The sequence below is a fragment of the Oncorhynchus nerka genome, linkage group LG5 (genome assembly GCF_034236695.1).
Source record: "Oncorhynchus nerka isolate Pitt River linkage group LG5, Oner_Uvic_2.0, whole genome shotgun sequence".
NCBI classification, from domain to species: domain Eukaryota; kingdom Metazoa; phylum Chordata; class Actinopteri; order Salmoniformes; family Salmonidae; genus Oncorhynchus; species Oncorhynchus nerka.
In genome coordinates this window covers 41,060,914-41,076,058 of record NC_088400.1, presented here as the reverse complement: position 1 = coordinate 41,076,058, position 15,145 = coordinate 41,060,914, and the positions used below count along the sequence as shown (strand labels likewise).

The 15,145-nt window shown below is 44.7% G+C and overlaps 1 protein-coding gene across 1 annotated transcript in view; it reads left to right on the top strand.

The window, feature by feature from the left end:
- LOC115129515 (protocadherin Fat 4-like) overlaps nucleotides 1–10,487 on the top strand; it is a 96,407-nt gene extending 85,920 nt beyond the window's left edge. Inside the window, 9 exon segments of the mRNA XM_029659934.2 lie at nucleotides 27–131; nucleotides 406–713; nucleotides 3,000–3,085; nucleotides 3,615–3,794; nucleotides 4,187–4,311; nucleotides 4,420–4,637; nucleotides 5,954–6,215; nucleotides 7,413–8,705; nucleotides 8,708–10,487. Coding sequence (XP_029515794.2) covers nucleotides 27–131; nucleotides 406–713; nucleotides 3,000–3,085; nucleotides 3,615–3,794; nucleotides 4,187–4,311; nucleotides 4,420–4,637; nucleotides 5,954–6,215; nucleotides 7,413–8,705; nucleotides 8,708–9,309 — 3,179 coding nt within the window. The 3' untranslated portion in view covers nucleotides 9,310–10,487.
- Nucleotides 10,488–15,145: the final 4,658 nt, after the last annotated feature.

The following is a 15,145-nucleotide window of genomic DNA, read 5'->3' as shown; positions in this document are numbered from 1 at the left end:
GAATTTGTGTTGTTTTGTGAACCCAGGCAAAACGTGTGATTCCATCATCAATCACTGTGAGTGTAACCCATGTTTTAATGGCGGCTCCTGCCAGAACAGAGTGGATGGATATTACTGTCATTGTCCATTTGGTGAGTATTAACGTAGGGGCAACTGCTAGATGATTGAAATCTATCTGGATTGGCAAAAATGATTGTTGCTATCCCCATTGTCACTTATTGTATGTCTCCATGTCACATTTATTCACATGTTGTCGAACTGTTTCTCTCTTCTTAGCATGATTAGCGTTAGCCTAGGATGGCAGATGGCAACAGATTCCTAGCTATGTGCTGATTTAGTAGATGCAGCATGGTGAATTATTCATGACTTCCCTGTTTGATTTGTATTCATTCCTTTCGTCCTCAGGGGTCTTTGGAAAACACTGTGAACTCAACAGCTACGGCTTTGAGGAGCTGTCCTACATGGAGTTTCCTAGCCTGGATCCCAACAATAACTACATCTACATCAAGTTTGCCACACTGAAGAGCAACGCTCTCCTCATGTACAACCATGACAACCAGACCGGAGACAAGGCGGAATTCTTGGCTCTGGAGATCTTTGAGGGACAGATGCGCTTCTCGTTTAACTTGGGTAGCGGGACCTATAAACTAATGACCATGATAAAGGTTGCAGATGGACAGTTCCACACGGTTATTGCAAGGAGAGCTGGAATGGTGAGAGTCATTTCTATGTTATATATATGGCTGTACCAAGATGTCTTTATTTGGTTTTGCACCATAAACGGTTGGGAAAATATATTTTATTGTAAGTTTTAATGGTTTGATGGGACCTTAATTGCACAAATGTAGAGGGGAAAATCCTAAAGTCACCAGATGTACATAGAAGATTAGTTTATGATTCAATAGCAGTTATGACCTCCTGAGTTTTTATAGCCGAGAGCCGCGTCCACATTTGGCCTCGTCGTCTTTTTTTGCACCATGAGATGATAATTAAACTGCCCACACAGTGGTAGTTCTGTATGGGGTTTTCATAGTTTGTAATTATATTTGATTGCTTGTTGTGATTTACAATATAACCTCCAGAATAGCGTCAGACACTGAAATTCCTTGTATTTGAATCTAGTATTTTCTCTGCCAGTTGGCGGGGAGAGAAAAAATCAGCAGCCTGTCCAACGTTTTATACTGTAAGTCTCCTGCTGGACATCAGATCTGTCATTTCTCACCCTGCACTGGGATTTCATAGGAAACTGGTAAAATCGTTAAATTGTCCGCTTTGAGATGTGCAGAGTGACAGAATGGAAAGGTGTGACAGAATGGCAAGGTACACAACAGGCATTGAGAAATGCGATGCTGCCCTTACTGCACTGCAAATATTACGGGTAGGTTGAGGAATGACCATGTTGAGGCTCTTAGCCGAGCTAGAAGAATGGAAGCAGAGCGGGCACGTGTCGTGCCTGAAGTGTCAAGTCCCTGAGGCGGTGTAAAGCGAACCTGATCAGTGTGATTGGAGAAGGTGATGTGGGTCATTGAGGTTGTCCCTTGAAGGCCTTTTTTCCCCCCAGATCCTCCACTTTTGGATTCTGAGCAGATGAAAACCAGACACCGTTCGTAGTAATGTATGACGCACCGAGAGTCAAGGACCCTGTTGTTTAGATGAGAAGCATATTTTAGATCACCCTACTGAAATCGGCACCCCAACAAGCATTGTTTAATTGTTTATACTCTGTTGTTATAGCTTTATTATTACAGCAATGGCAATGAGAATAGTATGACCACTAAGTTAAGAACACTAATGTAGTTTACGTTTGTTATACAGTCCTGTCTCAATTTAACTGCAACAATTGTGGTCTCATTCTTCTCAAGGCTATTTTTGCCTTATTTCTGTTTGTCTTGTCATGAATGAGAGTGGTTTTAGGCCTCACATAAAAAAAAATCTACAACTGGTTTACACCCTTTAGCATCTACATTCAGTTGTTTTCCTCCTCAACAAGTGTTAAACTTGACCTTTTCACACAAATAATCCAACGATAGTGTGTTTCTGTAGACAATGGCATGTTTCTGTAGTGTTCAACAGCAGCCATCTTTCTGGATTTGTCATCTAGAAGGTTGGTCATGAGAAAATGATGCTGTCCAGTGACATCACTGATTTCGTTTACCCTGTTTCATACCTTGTTCCAAGTTAACCAAACAAAAATAATGCTCCTGGTATTTTAATTTTTTTTCAAAGGGTTTTTCCTTGAGAAAAACCCTTTTCCAATCGTGTGAGACACTTGACAGTGTGTGTATGCTGCGGTTTGGCTGCAGGGACTTTGATCTGAGAGAAAGGCATTAATAAAATGCCCATCTGGCTCTGACGTGTAGGTCTAGCCCTTCAACAATAGCGACAAAGCCCAGAGACAAATTACTCTTGTTTCCCTTGTTGCTTTTTCGCTTCGTAAAACGTTTCTGTGTTAGCAATTACCTCAGGAGACCGAGAAGGGGAGGGGGTCACGCTCTCCGCCATCTCTTGGATGATTTGTGCTCACGCTCCAAGCAGGCCGCTCCGTGTTTACCTAAGATCCTGGTGTAGGTGGAGCATGCTGTCATGGTTTTTCAACACGTTCACACACTTTCCTTTTCTCTTGCCACCTCTTTTTTTCCCACATCAGTCAAGCTTCAGAGACACATAGGGAAAGTAGAACAATTATTAGCATTGGCTAAGGGTGAAAGTCATATCTTAAGGGAATCTCAGATTAATATTTAAGTCTACTGTACCTACCATCTTCATAATGATGGTTTCAAATACGGTATGCTATCAAACGACATTGATTGTGACGTACAAAATCAGTCATGTGGTTATCTGTAAACTGGAGTGCTCGTCTGAGTAAGATATGACCGTCTGAGCTGGTACAACTATCAGGAAGGAACAACGTGTGTGGTGATTTGTTGTGTGCTACTACAGTATATGTACTGTACAGTCCAAGGAGAATGACGTGTGTGTCTGCTCCCCTCATCATGCAGGCTGCGTCCCTGACAGTCGACCTGTGTGGAGACGATCAGGAGCCAGGCTACTGTGCTGTGAGCAACGTGGCTGTGCATACTGACTGGTAAGAACACATCAAGTAGAGCTTAGCACACACCCTGGCAGAGTACACACAGAAGAGAATTTGGGTATAGAGGAAGTATTTATTTCCATATGCAAATGTTCATAGTATACGGTATCTATAGTAATGAGAGAGAAAAACAGGATTCCATTTGAAGCTGTTTACTTTCAGAGTGGCTTACCACCTTCAATGTATGCAAATATCATCATTAGTCACTATCTAAACAATGCGGCAATATCTCAAATCGCTGCAAAGAATGGAACAATCTGTGGGCACATCCATCACCTTGACTGTTCTCAATGAACCCTTGCATATCCAGCTAGCCTAGTGTAAATCATAGTGTATGTAAACACGTACATGGACATCACTTGTACCGTTTAGCATTGTGAGAGGCTCCGAGTGAAAAGCCGTCTGGACCCAGGGGGGTTGTATGCGAGACTCTGTGCGAGCGATCTGGCAGATGAGGAATGGTCCGGGAAGGTCATTGTCATTGTGAGAGGTGCTGACCTCCAGCGGCTTCTCCTTCTCGCAGGATCCTGGACGTTGGGCCCAACAGGCTCTCGGTGGGAGGCGTCAGGTCAATAGAGCCTGTACTTCACCGCCGCGGCCAGGTTGCCACCCACGACTTTGTGGGCTGCATCATGGAGTTTGCCGTCAACGGCCGCCCGCTGGAGCCCAGTCAGGCCCTGGTATCTCATGACATCCTTGACAGGTCTGGTTCCCTCCCTCCCTCCTTCTCTTCTTCTTTTCTGTCTTTCCCTACACCCCCTCCATCCCTCTCAATCCCCCTAAAACCCCAAACTCTCCCAGCAGGATATCTGGTCATTCTCTGAAGCTCTCAACCCTCAAGAACAGCTGAAGAGCCATCTTTGATATAAATAGCAGATGTACAGTTTTTTGAAATAGTAATCGTAGAATGGAAATTCTTTCTCTTAGTTGGTTGTGAATAGTGTCGAGGATATATCTTTTAATATGCTAATTCCCTGGATCTTTTATGTTTTTTTTGTATTGCGGGAATCTCATCTGCCGTGTCCTATTGAGGGCCGGCTGTCCACCAGGGGGGCAGACTTGTGTGTGCCTGTCTGACTGTCTATTTGTTTGTAGATGTCCCAGACTGGAAGGAGCCTGCACAGCCAACCTCTGCAGACACGGGGGCACCTGCATTGACTACTGGTCCTGGCAGCAGTGCAAATGCATGGAGGGCTTCACCGGAAAATACTGCGAGAAATGTACAAATAATTTGGAGGGGAATTTTGTCATACACTTCTGAATTTGACCATTACTCAGAAGGCAGATGGTATTATTTTCTTTGACTTGTGCTTTTCATTCTTTCATAGACATCACGGCCGACACGGCTCTCTCACTGGATGGGACTGGACGCCTTGACTACGCCATGCGCCAGAGCCCCAAACGGGACATCCTGCTGCGCCAGAGCCTCATGGGCTTGACCTCTGACCTCTCTGGGCCCAGCAGCCTCAAGGTTAAGTTCCGCACCCGCAGCAAGAGTGGCACCCTGCTCCACGTCCAGGAGAGCAGCAACTACACCACCATCAAGGTAAAGGAAGTCTCCACGGTGCGAATACTGTATGCATGCAGAGATGCGCTTCTAGTGCTAATGTGTTTGTCTGTTTTGCTTTTCCCAAACCATTCTGAGGTTTCTATACTTAGATTTCTCACTCACACGCGTTCATTTGTGTCTGTTTCTCCATCTGCCACTCGGTCCACACTTAAACATGTCACACGTATGCACAATCCTCCCTTTTAACCCCCACCCCCTGAGTCAAAGCTATAAGGGGATCTGTGTCTTTATCACCTCCTCTCATTACCCTTACATATACGCTACTTCATTCTGCTGATATAGAGTTCAAGGCTTTGACTGATCCGGGGCAGCTGTCCGAGGGCCCAAGCTCTTATTCATCCTTTTCCTTTTCACCCCAGTCCACTTCCTTTCCCTCTAGGACACACCGGGTCTCTCTGGTTGTGTTTTCCGGTGCAGTGCGTGTCCCCCCAGAATCCCCCCTACCATTACTACTATACGGCCCAAAGAACAATATTGAATGTACTGCTTGACCCCCAAAAAAAAAAAATATATATGCATAGGGTATAAATAACGTGATGTAAAAGAGATAAGTTAAATTGGTTCTCCAGATCTCGTTTCCTGTGTTTTTGGCTCGTGTGATTTTTTTCTCTCTTCCATTTCCAGATTTTCGTCGTGGGCCTTTAAAATCAATTCTTCCTGAAGCTACATACTGTTGCTGATGTTTTGTTTCTTTGAAGGGGAGGCAAAAGAGGTTACTTTTCCACTTTAGGCTGAAATATATGAGATTACCATATACAATGCCTGGCACACTGTCATTTTGATTAATTACTTCTATATGATTCACTCTGTTGCGTATGGATATAGTTTATGCATATTGAAGGTAATAGTATGACCGTTCCTGCATACCTAATATGATCATCATAATAATAGCTGGTTTACTGGTATTTGGCATATGCAACCTTTACCTCTGCCCTGCAACAGTCGTCGTTGTAAAGGAAAATGTGTTTTCAATCAACGTAACTGGTATAATAACGGTACTGTAAATTAAATAGATTATTAGTATTACAAAACAAGAACAGCTCTCCAACTGAAACAAAACATCAACAACATCTCTGAGTTGGGAACTATCAGAGCATACAATCACTTCATCATGCTTATCACATTTATCCACATCTCCTTCTCAACAAACATGTACAATACAGTATCAGTCTGTCTGCCGGGCCTGCATTCCTGTCTGTCTGTGTCCATCCGTCTGTCCAATCCATCCGTCTGTCCTCGTCTGCCTATCTGTCCATCCATCTAACTCAGTCTCTGTCTTTTTTCCCTCCCAGCTGAAGAACGGCAATGTCCACTACATATCTGATGCTGGTGTGGGGGGTAAGGTGGAGAGGACCCTGGGAGATATGGTCCTATCAGATGGCCAGTGGCACGTCCTGCAGGTCTTCAAGAACGGTTCTTCAACCTCCCTCCACGTGGACGGGGCACTCGTCAAGCTCATCCAGCACCCCACGCAGGACTTCGGGGGTCTCAACGTCCTGACCATGTCCCTCGGTGGAGTCCCCTCCGGGCCCACCCAGCAGAAAATTGCATCAGGTGAGGTGGTGATGTGTGAAGTTTCTGTTATTGTCATACAGTATGTGTATGGTAGATACCTTTTTCAATTAATATAAGGTCTTCTGTTGAATCAGACCATATTAGGTGATGTTGCAGTCCTGCTCTCTGGAGCAAGTGTAAATTGTGTTTTATTTGACATTGGACAAATTGTAGAAGAGAGTTAATGTTGCTCTCTTTTACAGATCATTTCTAGACAATAACTAATGTGAAAGTAGTTTGATTAGGTGGGGAGCCCTGCCTTTGATGCTTTCATGTTTTCATCTTATTGCCATGGAATCTTGTCTTGGATTAGATCTAAATCAGATCAGATGTCACATATCAAATGTTTTCGGACTTGAAAATAGTTTGGATAGGGTGAACGAGAGGGCTTCCAGGGGGAAGGGATACACCACTGTACATTTTAGACTTTTAATGGAAAGAAAATGACTTTATACTATGGACTAACATGGTAAAAAAAGAAGCAATTTTAATGATTTGTTGGCCTCTTTCACACAATAAGGTAAAGATATACTTCAAAATAAACGTGCATGCCTAAGGTAGGCTGACTTGCCTAGCACGAAGATTATCTGGTCCCGGTTTCTTGGGGCCACACATACACCAAATAGGAACTGACCCTCGCTTAATATGCATGTAGAAGCATTTGTGGTCTGGTGTGCATTCAACTAGTAAGGATCTAATGAATAGAACAAAATGGGATAAATTCAATAAACATGTGTTTACATCTGTGAGGGAACTTTGTGGAGCAAAATGAAAGCGAAGGTTTGAATTAGTCACCAAAACATTTCTTCCAGATGGATGTCTTGAAGCGATACGAGGTCTGAAGATTGTCTGGCATCCACCTCCTATGTTTTTGAAAATAATTACATTGGCTTCTCTCAGAGTTGCCAACAATTTATTTACGCGTTTGAGAATGTGATTTGTCGAGGTGTTTTCCATGAGGACATTTCATTGAGATTTTGGCCGATGCTTAACCAATTTGCCGACTAAACAAAATTCCTCCAGTTCTGATTATAGCTTTCAGTTCCTGTTATTTACAAGTTGGCGATCCCAGCCACTTGGCACATTCTGAAAAGCGCTCAAACTTAATTCTGAAATTATCACTGTGTTGTCTTAATAGCCGTCCAGGAGTGCTTCCTGTTATTTGAACACCTCTTCCTCTCCCTATTCTTCCCACAGGCTTCGACGGCTGCCTGGCCTATGTGAAGTACAATGGGGAAAATCTTCCCTTCAGCGGAGATCACAGCACTGTCACCATCTCTAAGACCAGCCCAGCCGTCAAGATCGGCTGCAGAGGGCCCAACCTGTGTGAGAGCAGCCCATGCTGGGACGGCCTGATGTGCGTCAACCAGTGGTACACCTACCAGTGCCTCCCGCCCGGCGAATGCGCCTCGAACCCCTGCCAGAACCGAGGGAGCTGCGTCCCTGGCCCCCACTCTAGTTACACCTGCGTCTGCTCTGAATTCTACACTGGCAAGACCTGCGAGACCCTGGTGGCGTGCCTGGGGGTTCAGTGCCCTCAGGGCACACTCTGCAAAACAGCCAACAACGGTGGCTTCATCTGCAGCCCGAGCCCCACGGTCACGGAGCTGACCTTGCCCATCTGGGCGGTACCGGCCATTGTGGGCAGCTGTGCCACAGCCCTGGCCCTGGTGGTGCTCAGTCTGATCCTCTGCAACCACTGCAAGGGCCGCAACAAGACCAACGTGCCAAAGGAGGAGAAGCAGCCCAAGGAGAAGAAGAAGAAGAAGAAGAAGAAAGGGAGCGAGAACGTGGCGTTTGACGACCCAGATAACATCCCGCCGTACGGCGACGACATGACGGTGAGGAAGCAGCCTGAGGGCAACCCCAAGCCAGACATCATCGAGAGGGAGAACCCCTACCTGATCTATGACGAGACAGACATCCCCCACAACAACGAGACCATCCCCAGCGCCCCGTGTGCCCCCTGCCAGATGCCTGAGGCAGATATTGAACACTATGACATAGACAACGCCAGCAGCATCGCCCCGTCCGACGCCGACATCATCCAGCATTACAAGCAGTTCCGCAGCCACACGCCCAAGTTCTCCATCCAGAGACACAGCCCTCTGGGCTTCGCCAGACAGTCTCCCCTGCCCTTGGGGGCCACTAGCTACAACTACCAGCCCCAGTACAGCCAGGCCCTGAGGTCCACCCCTCTCAGCCACTCAGCCTGCCCCACACCCAACCCCCTCTCCAGGCACAGCCCGGCCCCCTTCACCAAGCCCTCGTCCTTCTACCGCAACACCCCCACTAGGGAGCTGAACCTGGCCCGCCGGGATGGAAGCCCCCTGGACCTGCACCACAACGAGATAGGCCAGCCGGGCGCCATGTTCAACTACGCCACCCGGCTGGGCCGCCGCAGCAAGAGCCCCCAGACCATGGCGGGCCACGGCTCCCGGCCGAGCAGCCGGCTCAAGCAGCCCATTGAGCAGATCCCTCTGGAGACGGGACCCCTGTGGGGCTGTCCATCGAGGAGGTGGAGCGACTCAACACACCGCGGCCCCGCAACCCCAGCATCTGCAGCGCCGACCATGGCCGCTCCTCATCCGAGGAGGACTGCCGGAGGCCCATGTCGCGGGTCCGCAATCCGGCCGACGGCATCCCCGCCCCCCCGGAGTCATCATCTGAGAGTGACTCGCACGACTCCTTCACCTGCTCCGAGATGGAGTACGACCGGGAGAAGCCCGTGGCCTACAGCTCCAGGGTTCCCAAGCTGTCACAGGTCAACGAGTCGGACGCCGACGATGAGGACTACGGCGGGCGGCTCAAGCAAAGGCGTTACTCTAGCCGGTGGGCCGAGGGCGGGCCCGCTGCACAGGCGCCGATGACGGACCATTACACTTTGCCCCACAAACTGGGCCAGCAAGCCGGGGGCTTCAACTGGGACAACCTGTTGAACTGGGGCCCCGGCTTCGGCCATTACGTGGATGTGTTCAAGGACCTGGCCCTGTTGCCGGAGAACGCAGCTGCAAAAGAGATGGACATTGAGATGAACAGTGGGGACGGGTCAGTGACCATTCTGAATGAAGGGGAGGCCGAGCAATATGTATAAGACTATTTATTACAATCCCGTACAATATGGTATGTTCTCTGAAAGACAAACTAAGACGATGTATATAAGAAGCAGAGAACATTGGACTAGCAGTCTCCATTAATGTCTTTGTGCAGTAAGGCAGAAAGGGACACCTGTAATATTACTTCCTGGAAGAGTTTACCAGTCCTTTCCAGACCTCATACTGTAACTGTACAATCATTAATCTCTTTAAGGTGTCATTATGCGAAATACATTAACACCAAATGGTTGGAACAAAGAGCCTGTGTCTGAATTCAATTTAGGTACTGCAAAGCTCCATTTTATCTTCATCAAAATGTTTCTGGTCTGTATTACCAATAATGCCACTCCTTTGCAAGACTTCTGTTACATTCACTTGTGAGAGATAAGCGATAACGTTGAAACACGTTGCAGGAGAAATTCCAAAGGCCATAGCAATAGAAACCCAGTCCCGATTCTCATTTTTTAAAAGGAAGCATGTGTGTTTTGATCCCACTGCACCTGTAAGCATCAAGATACAGCCCTCGGTGCGAAAATGAGCGCACCACTTTGTTCGCACGGTAATCGAGGCCTGCCAATGTTATGACACGAGCACGGTGACCACTTTCTCTGGCTGTATGTGCTCACAGATGACCGGCTAAGCACTCCAAGACCTAAGATTAATCAAGTCCCTGCCTTACCGACATTTGAGGATGGAGAAGGGGGAGGTTACTGTTGGTTCTGTTGGCTGGGGGTGGGAAGGTTCTGGGGTGAATAGTCTGGGTCACAATCCTCCGAGTTGGAGTGTTATTCGACCAGCCAAAAGGTTTGGACAAGGCTAGCTGATCCATCCTGTCTTGACGTGACCCCCCCCCCTACTAAGACTATGAACTTGTGTACATTTTTTTCATTCATGGGAAATCATGGAAGTTATAGTTGTCAGTGTTTTTGTCCATTCTTTTTAAATGTATGGTTTCTACTTTTTGTACTGTTTTATTAACTTAAGTGACTTAAGCAGTGTTTTATGGATATGTTCACCTGCTCAAGTGTATGTTCTTACTTTCAGGGAAAGTAAGATCGAAGACTTATTTTTTACATTTGTTACGTATGTAACATCAATATTTTCCACTTTTGATAAAACTATAACATGCTTTGTAAATGTAAAAAGCCAATAACAGAATAAAAAGTATTTATTTAAAGGGTCTCTTTCAATACAAGGTGAGCACACCATGCGGTAAGCAATCTCACTGCAATCCTATGGGGGCTGTCTAAAAATAACGCAAACTTAAAATAGGAACCTTTGAGCTTATATAGCAGCTCAATAATGTGGGTGGTAAGGTATTGTATACTCTAAGGACTCTAAGCCTGTTGTGGGCTGAATTGAACAAAACATTTCAAAAGGCCATTGAGTACCTAAATGAAACTGAGCCACGGTGCTGGCAGCCAAGCACAACATCCAGCGGACTCAGCGACGCAGGGCCCTGTATTGCTTTCAACAATTATTTACATCTGGCTTATTCAGCAGAACAATTTTTTCGTAGCCTGGTGATCCGGTATGCAACATGCTTATCTTCTCTGTCATCGAGAAAGAGAGAGAGAGGCCATGAACCAAGCGAGGAGTGACAACTCCAATCTGGTGGATTACTGTGGGCTCCTGGAGAGGTTCTGTCCTGCCGAGGCCAATGTTGACGAAGCCTGCTTGGGAATGCTGTACCATGCTGATGCTGAAATAATAATAACACTCATAATGATAATGACAGCAAGTGAAAAAGAACCTTGAGTAAATACAAGAGAAGATGAATTCAAATGAACCTCACAGCATCTCTCTCTCTACTGTTTGTGAGACTGGCATGGCAGGGTATCAAATTGAATAGAGGAGTCAAAGATTGCGTAGCAATGCACTCCAACTATATGTGAATTAGAAAGGGAGACAAACCCCTATAGGTGAGAGGGAAACAGGGCTGCATTAAGGGAGTATTGTCCTACTAAATAAAACTAGAGAAATGGGTAGACACTGTATACTTGTTGTAGAAGGATTTGTTGTAGTTGGAAAGTTGCCAAAATTGTGTTGTTGAATTGTCTTATCGTAATAATTGCCACTAGCTGGTTATGAAATGGAATTGCTACAGTGTATACCGTATATTTCTGAGGAACATAATATAGAACACTGGATAAACACAGTTAATGTTATTTCAATGGAGTCAAATGGACAAACACTCGTAGGGCTTTATTCAATCCGTATCGCAGAAGTTCAGCGTTACAGCGTGATTGAAAATTAGGGGCTCTCTCCAACCCTTAACGCTGACGCGTTACAGATTTCGTGACAGAAATGTGAGAGATCATTTCCGATTCAGCGTTTACTGTGAATGCCGTCTCCGCGGGAACATTGACTTTCAATTGGGCTTTAACGGCTGAATTTCAGCGATAAAGATTGAACAGGCGATGTTCCCGCGTTAGTGGAGGCCGCGTTCACAGTAAGCAATATATATATATGTCGGCTCAATCTGAAATGACCTTTACATTTCTAACGCGCAATCCGTAACGCTTTCAGAGATACAGATTTAGTAGAGGCCCCTAGTCAAGCACAACTTCACATGATTACATTTGTTAGTTTAGCAGTGCAGGGTGACTTAAGTTATCAACGTTCGCCACATGAAGTTATCAACGTGTCAAGTTAAAATTGGAACAAATTGTTTTCCAAGCGAGCGATAATGACGGAGATGCCAACAAGGCGTTCCTGATGTTCTGTATCTCCCCGTGCCAAAACCTTCTTTGTCTTGACTGAAGGCGCGAAAGGAGCTAGAGGCAATTTCCCATGCAGCTTAGTGGTGAGCGAAACCATTTTAAAGTCAACAAGTGTCATCGAAATAAAACTGCCATTAAAATGCTTCACTATTTTCAAATCCACAAATGTCATCGAATGAAATTGCCATTACAATGGTTTTGATCTACTCTGTTTACTTTGACTTGTCCTCAATGTTTATAAGAGGATGTGGTGTGGCAATATTATTGACTTTCTTAAATCATCCAGTTCGTTCAAAACCCTCCCAGAGCTTGTTTATAAAGATTGATTATTCCTAAGGCTCCGGCGTCATGAGGCACGATGAAACTATAACAGCTTTTCCTTAGGCTTAAATGATGTGGCTTTTAATTAAAAGCATTGTCAGAGGAACATAAGCCTTATTCACTAACAAGACTCAGAGTTGTTGGCTGATCCTAAAATCTATTCTGGGAAGTGGCCTGCCTATCTTGCATGTAGTTAAAGCTCTAGAGGATAATCTACTGACTGGAACATCATACGAAGAGTTTAGTTCCAAAACGCTATATCCATTCACTTTTCACATTTGTTTGTTTTATTATCAGAAATGATTGCTTTTTGGGTACCTGTTTTGTCTGTGAAATATATTACTGTTCTCAGATTTTGAATTCCTAGATTTTGAATGTGTATTAAAATGGATTTTGTTGCAAAACGCTATATGCTGTATACATTGCTTAGCTGGAATAGAATGTTTGTTTCCTGTATACTTTAAATACATAACTCATATTACCTGTATTGATTCATTTAAATAAATTATTTTGTTAAAATATTGACGTCACAAATGTATCATTTGTACCGGTCTTTGCTAAAAATGTGACTATTTGTCTGACTATCAGTGCAAAACAAATTCTCAGAGTGAGGCGTATATGTAGCGTTTTGCAACAAAACATTGATTATTCATCACTCTAAAATGAAATGATCTAGTGATACGTTTCAAACAAATACATGTCTGTCGTTGAACAAAGTGAGGTTATTTAAACAATAAAAGCTCATTTACCAACATTTCCGAAAATGGATATATAGCCTTTTGCAATTAAACTCTTCATTAATGACTATTTTTTTGAGGCAGGTGTTCATTTATGCTTACAGAATCTTAAGGCCTTGATGGATAAAATGGAGGACAATCGCTGGCTCATTGGTGAAATACTTGCACGTGAAATAACAGCAAAAGAGATCTACATAATGAGGAGTGTTCAAGTTCACATCTGCATCAAAGCTGTGTAGTTGCCTTCAGTAGTGTTCCTCAATGCTGTGCATTAACGCAGCCAAGTCGATGCCTTTCAACTGACATGAAAGCATCAATGAAATAAACTGCGGGCGAAGAGAGAAATGGTTTACATACTTTTGTATGTCTGCATCTTTGGAATATAATATATTGTTTCTATGACTTGCTGGCACATTCTCTCGTCCAAAGGGAAGGATTATGTAGGCTTATACAGTATGCAGTGGCGTGTCCAGAGGGTGGCTACGTCCACCCCTGAATTCTGATTGGCCACCCAAGTGCCCCCTACCAGAATTCTGCGATCTGATAGATCGTCAATGAATATATTGATAATTTTGACCAAGACGTTAAAAAAAAGAGTACGACATGCCATGTTGTTTTTCGTGAATTGAAGGAACATTATGAAACACGGATACACACGCATTGGGAAATCATTTTTTACGTTTCTTTTTTTTTGGAAACATTTCACCGGAAGCCTTGCTTCCCTTGGCATCCATGGATACATGCCACTTTGTAGGCCGAACGTCGTGACACTGACACCGTTCGTAATCGGTGTCCCTTTCCATTCAAATGGCGGTGGCACGGTGCGCTGTTGGGATGCTGGACTTATTTTGAGGTAGATGAAGGTGCTACGGCTACTTTGACAATCAGATGAAAACATCATGACTGGTTGTGTTCATGACACATGAAAAGGTCATGCATTTTTACAGTTAAATAACATCTTTACTATAAAGCCCATGAAAAAAAAGATGGTGCACGTGCACGCATAGGAGGTCCCAATAAAATAAAAAAAGTCACGGTAGAATTCACACTCTGGATGGCACTTTCACAAAGTAAATTTACTCCTGTATGACAATGCCCTCATACAAAAATCCTGACCTTGAACGCAAACACTTTAACAAGACTTTTCAAGTTGATTTATGATTTACCTCAACAGGGAAATGTACCAAAACTTAGCATTTAAAGCGTCAAACTATAACAATTATATTGACAAAAATCCATCTTGCATCGATTAAGGTTCAAAATGTTATGGCCCCCCCTAAACTGGTTCTGTGCCACACCTTGGTCACCCCATTCAAAATGTTCTGGACAAGCCACTGCTTATATGCCACCCTCTTGAAAACGCTACCAGAAGCGTCTGATAAGTGCTAAGCAGCAAACATCAACTGGTATCAAACGTCCCGTTGCAGTGCCACTACACGCCCTGTTTCAATCTGCAGACGCTAAGAGGACAACACTTCCCATCTGGTATGAGTTACGACGTTAAACTGCTGGCTCAGCATTTTGTTTTATTTTGTTTTGTTTTCTAATTCAGGGGGATGCTGACTTAATTGCCGCCTAGCTCTCTGTGCTTGGCTAACGGTTGAACTAGTGTCCTGTCCCCTGGGGAAAAAATAACACACTTGTCTTAGATTTGGAAAGATAGTCTGGTTGACATTGATTTGGGGTGAGATAAAGGCACATTTGACTCCAGTAACTATAGTGGACATTTACAGTGCCTCCAACCTAAATGTTTGAGTTCAGAGGTTTTACTCGGAGTCGGCTATCCATCAGACAGAGGGGTCTCCTTCAAGTCATCCATGGTCTCAGCTTCAAGACACAAACATGGAAAAAGTGAATGTCTACAAGCAATGGTCAACAAGTAATCCCCAGTCAGGCCAAAGCCACAGCACATAGCACTACACACACAAACATCTGCATGGGCCAAGTCCTTACACTGCCAAGTATGCATCTGTGGGTGGGTCGCCTATCTAAATGTTTACTCACTCTGCTGGCCACCACCTCATCATATAACATTGAATGCATACTGATAGTCA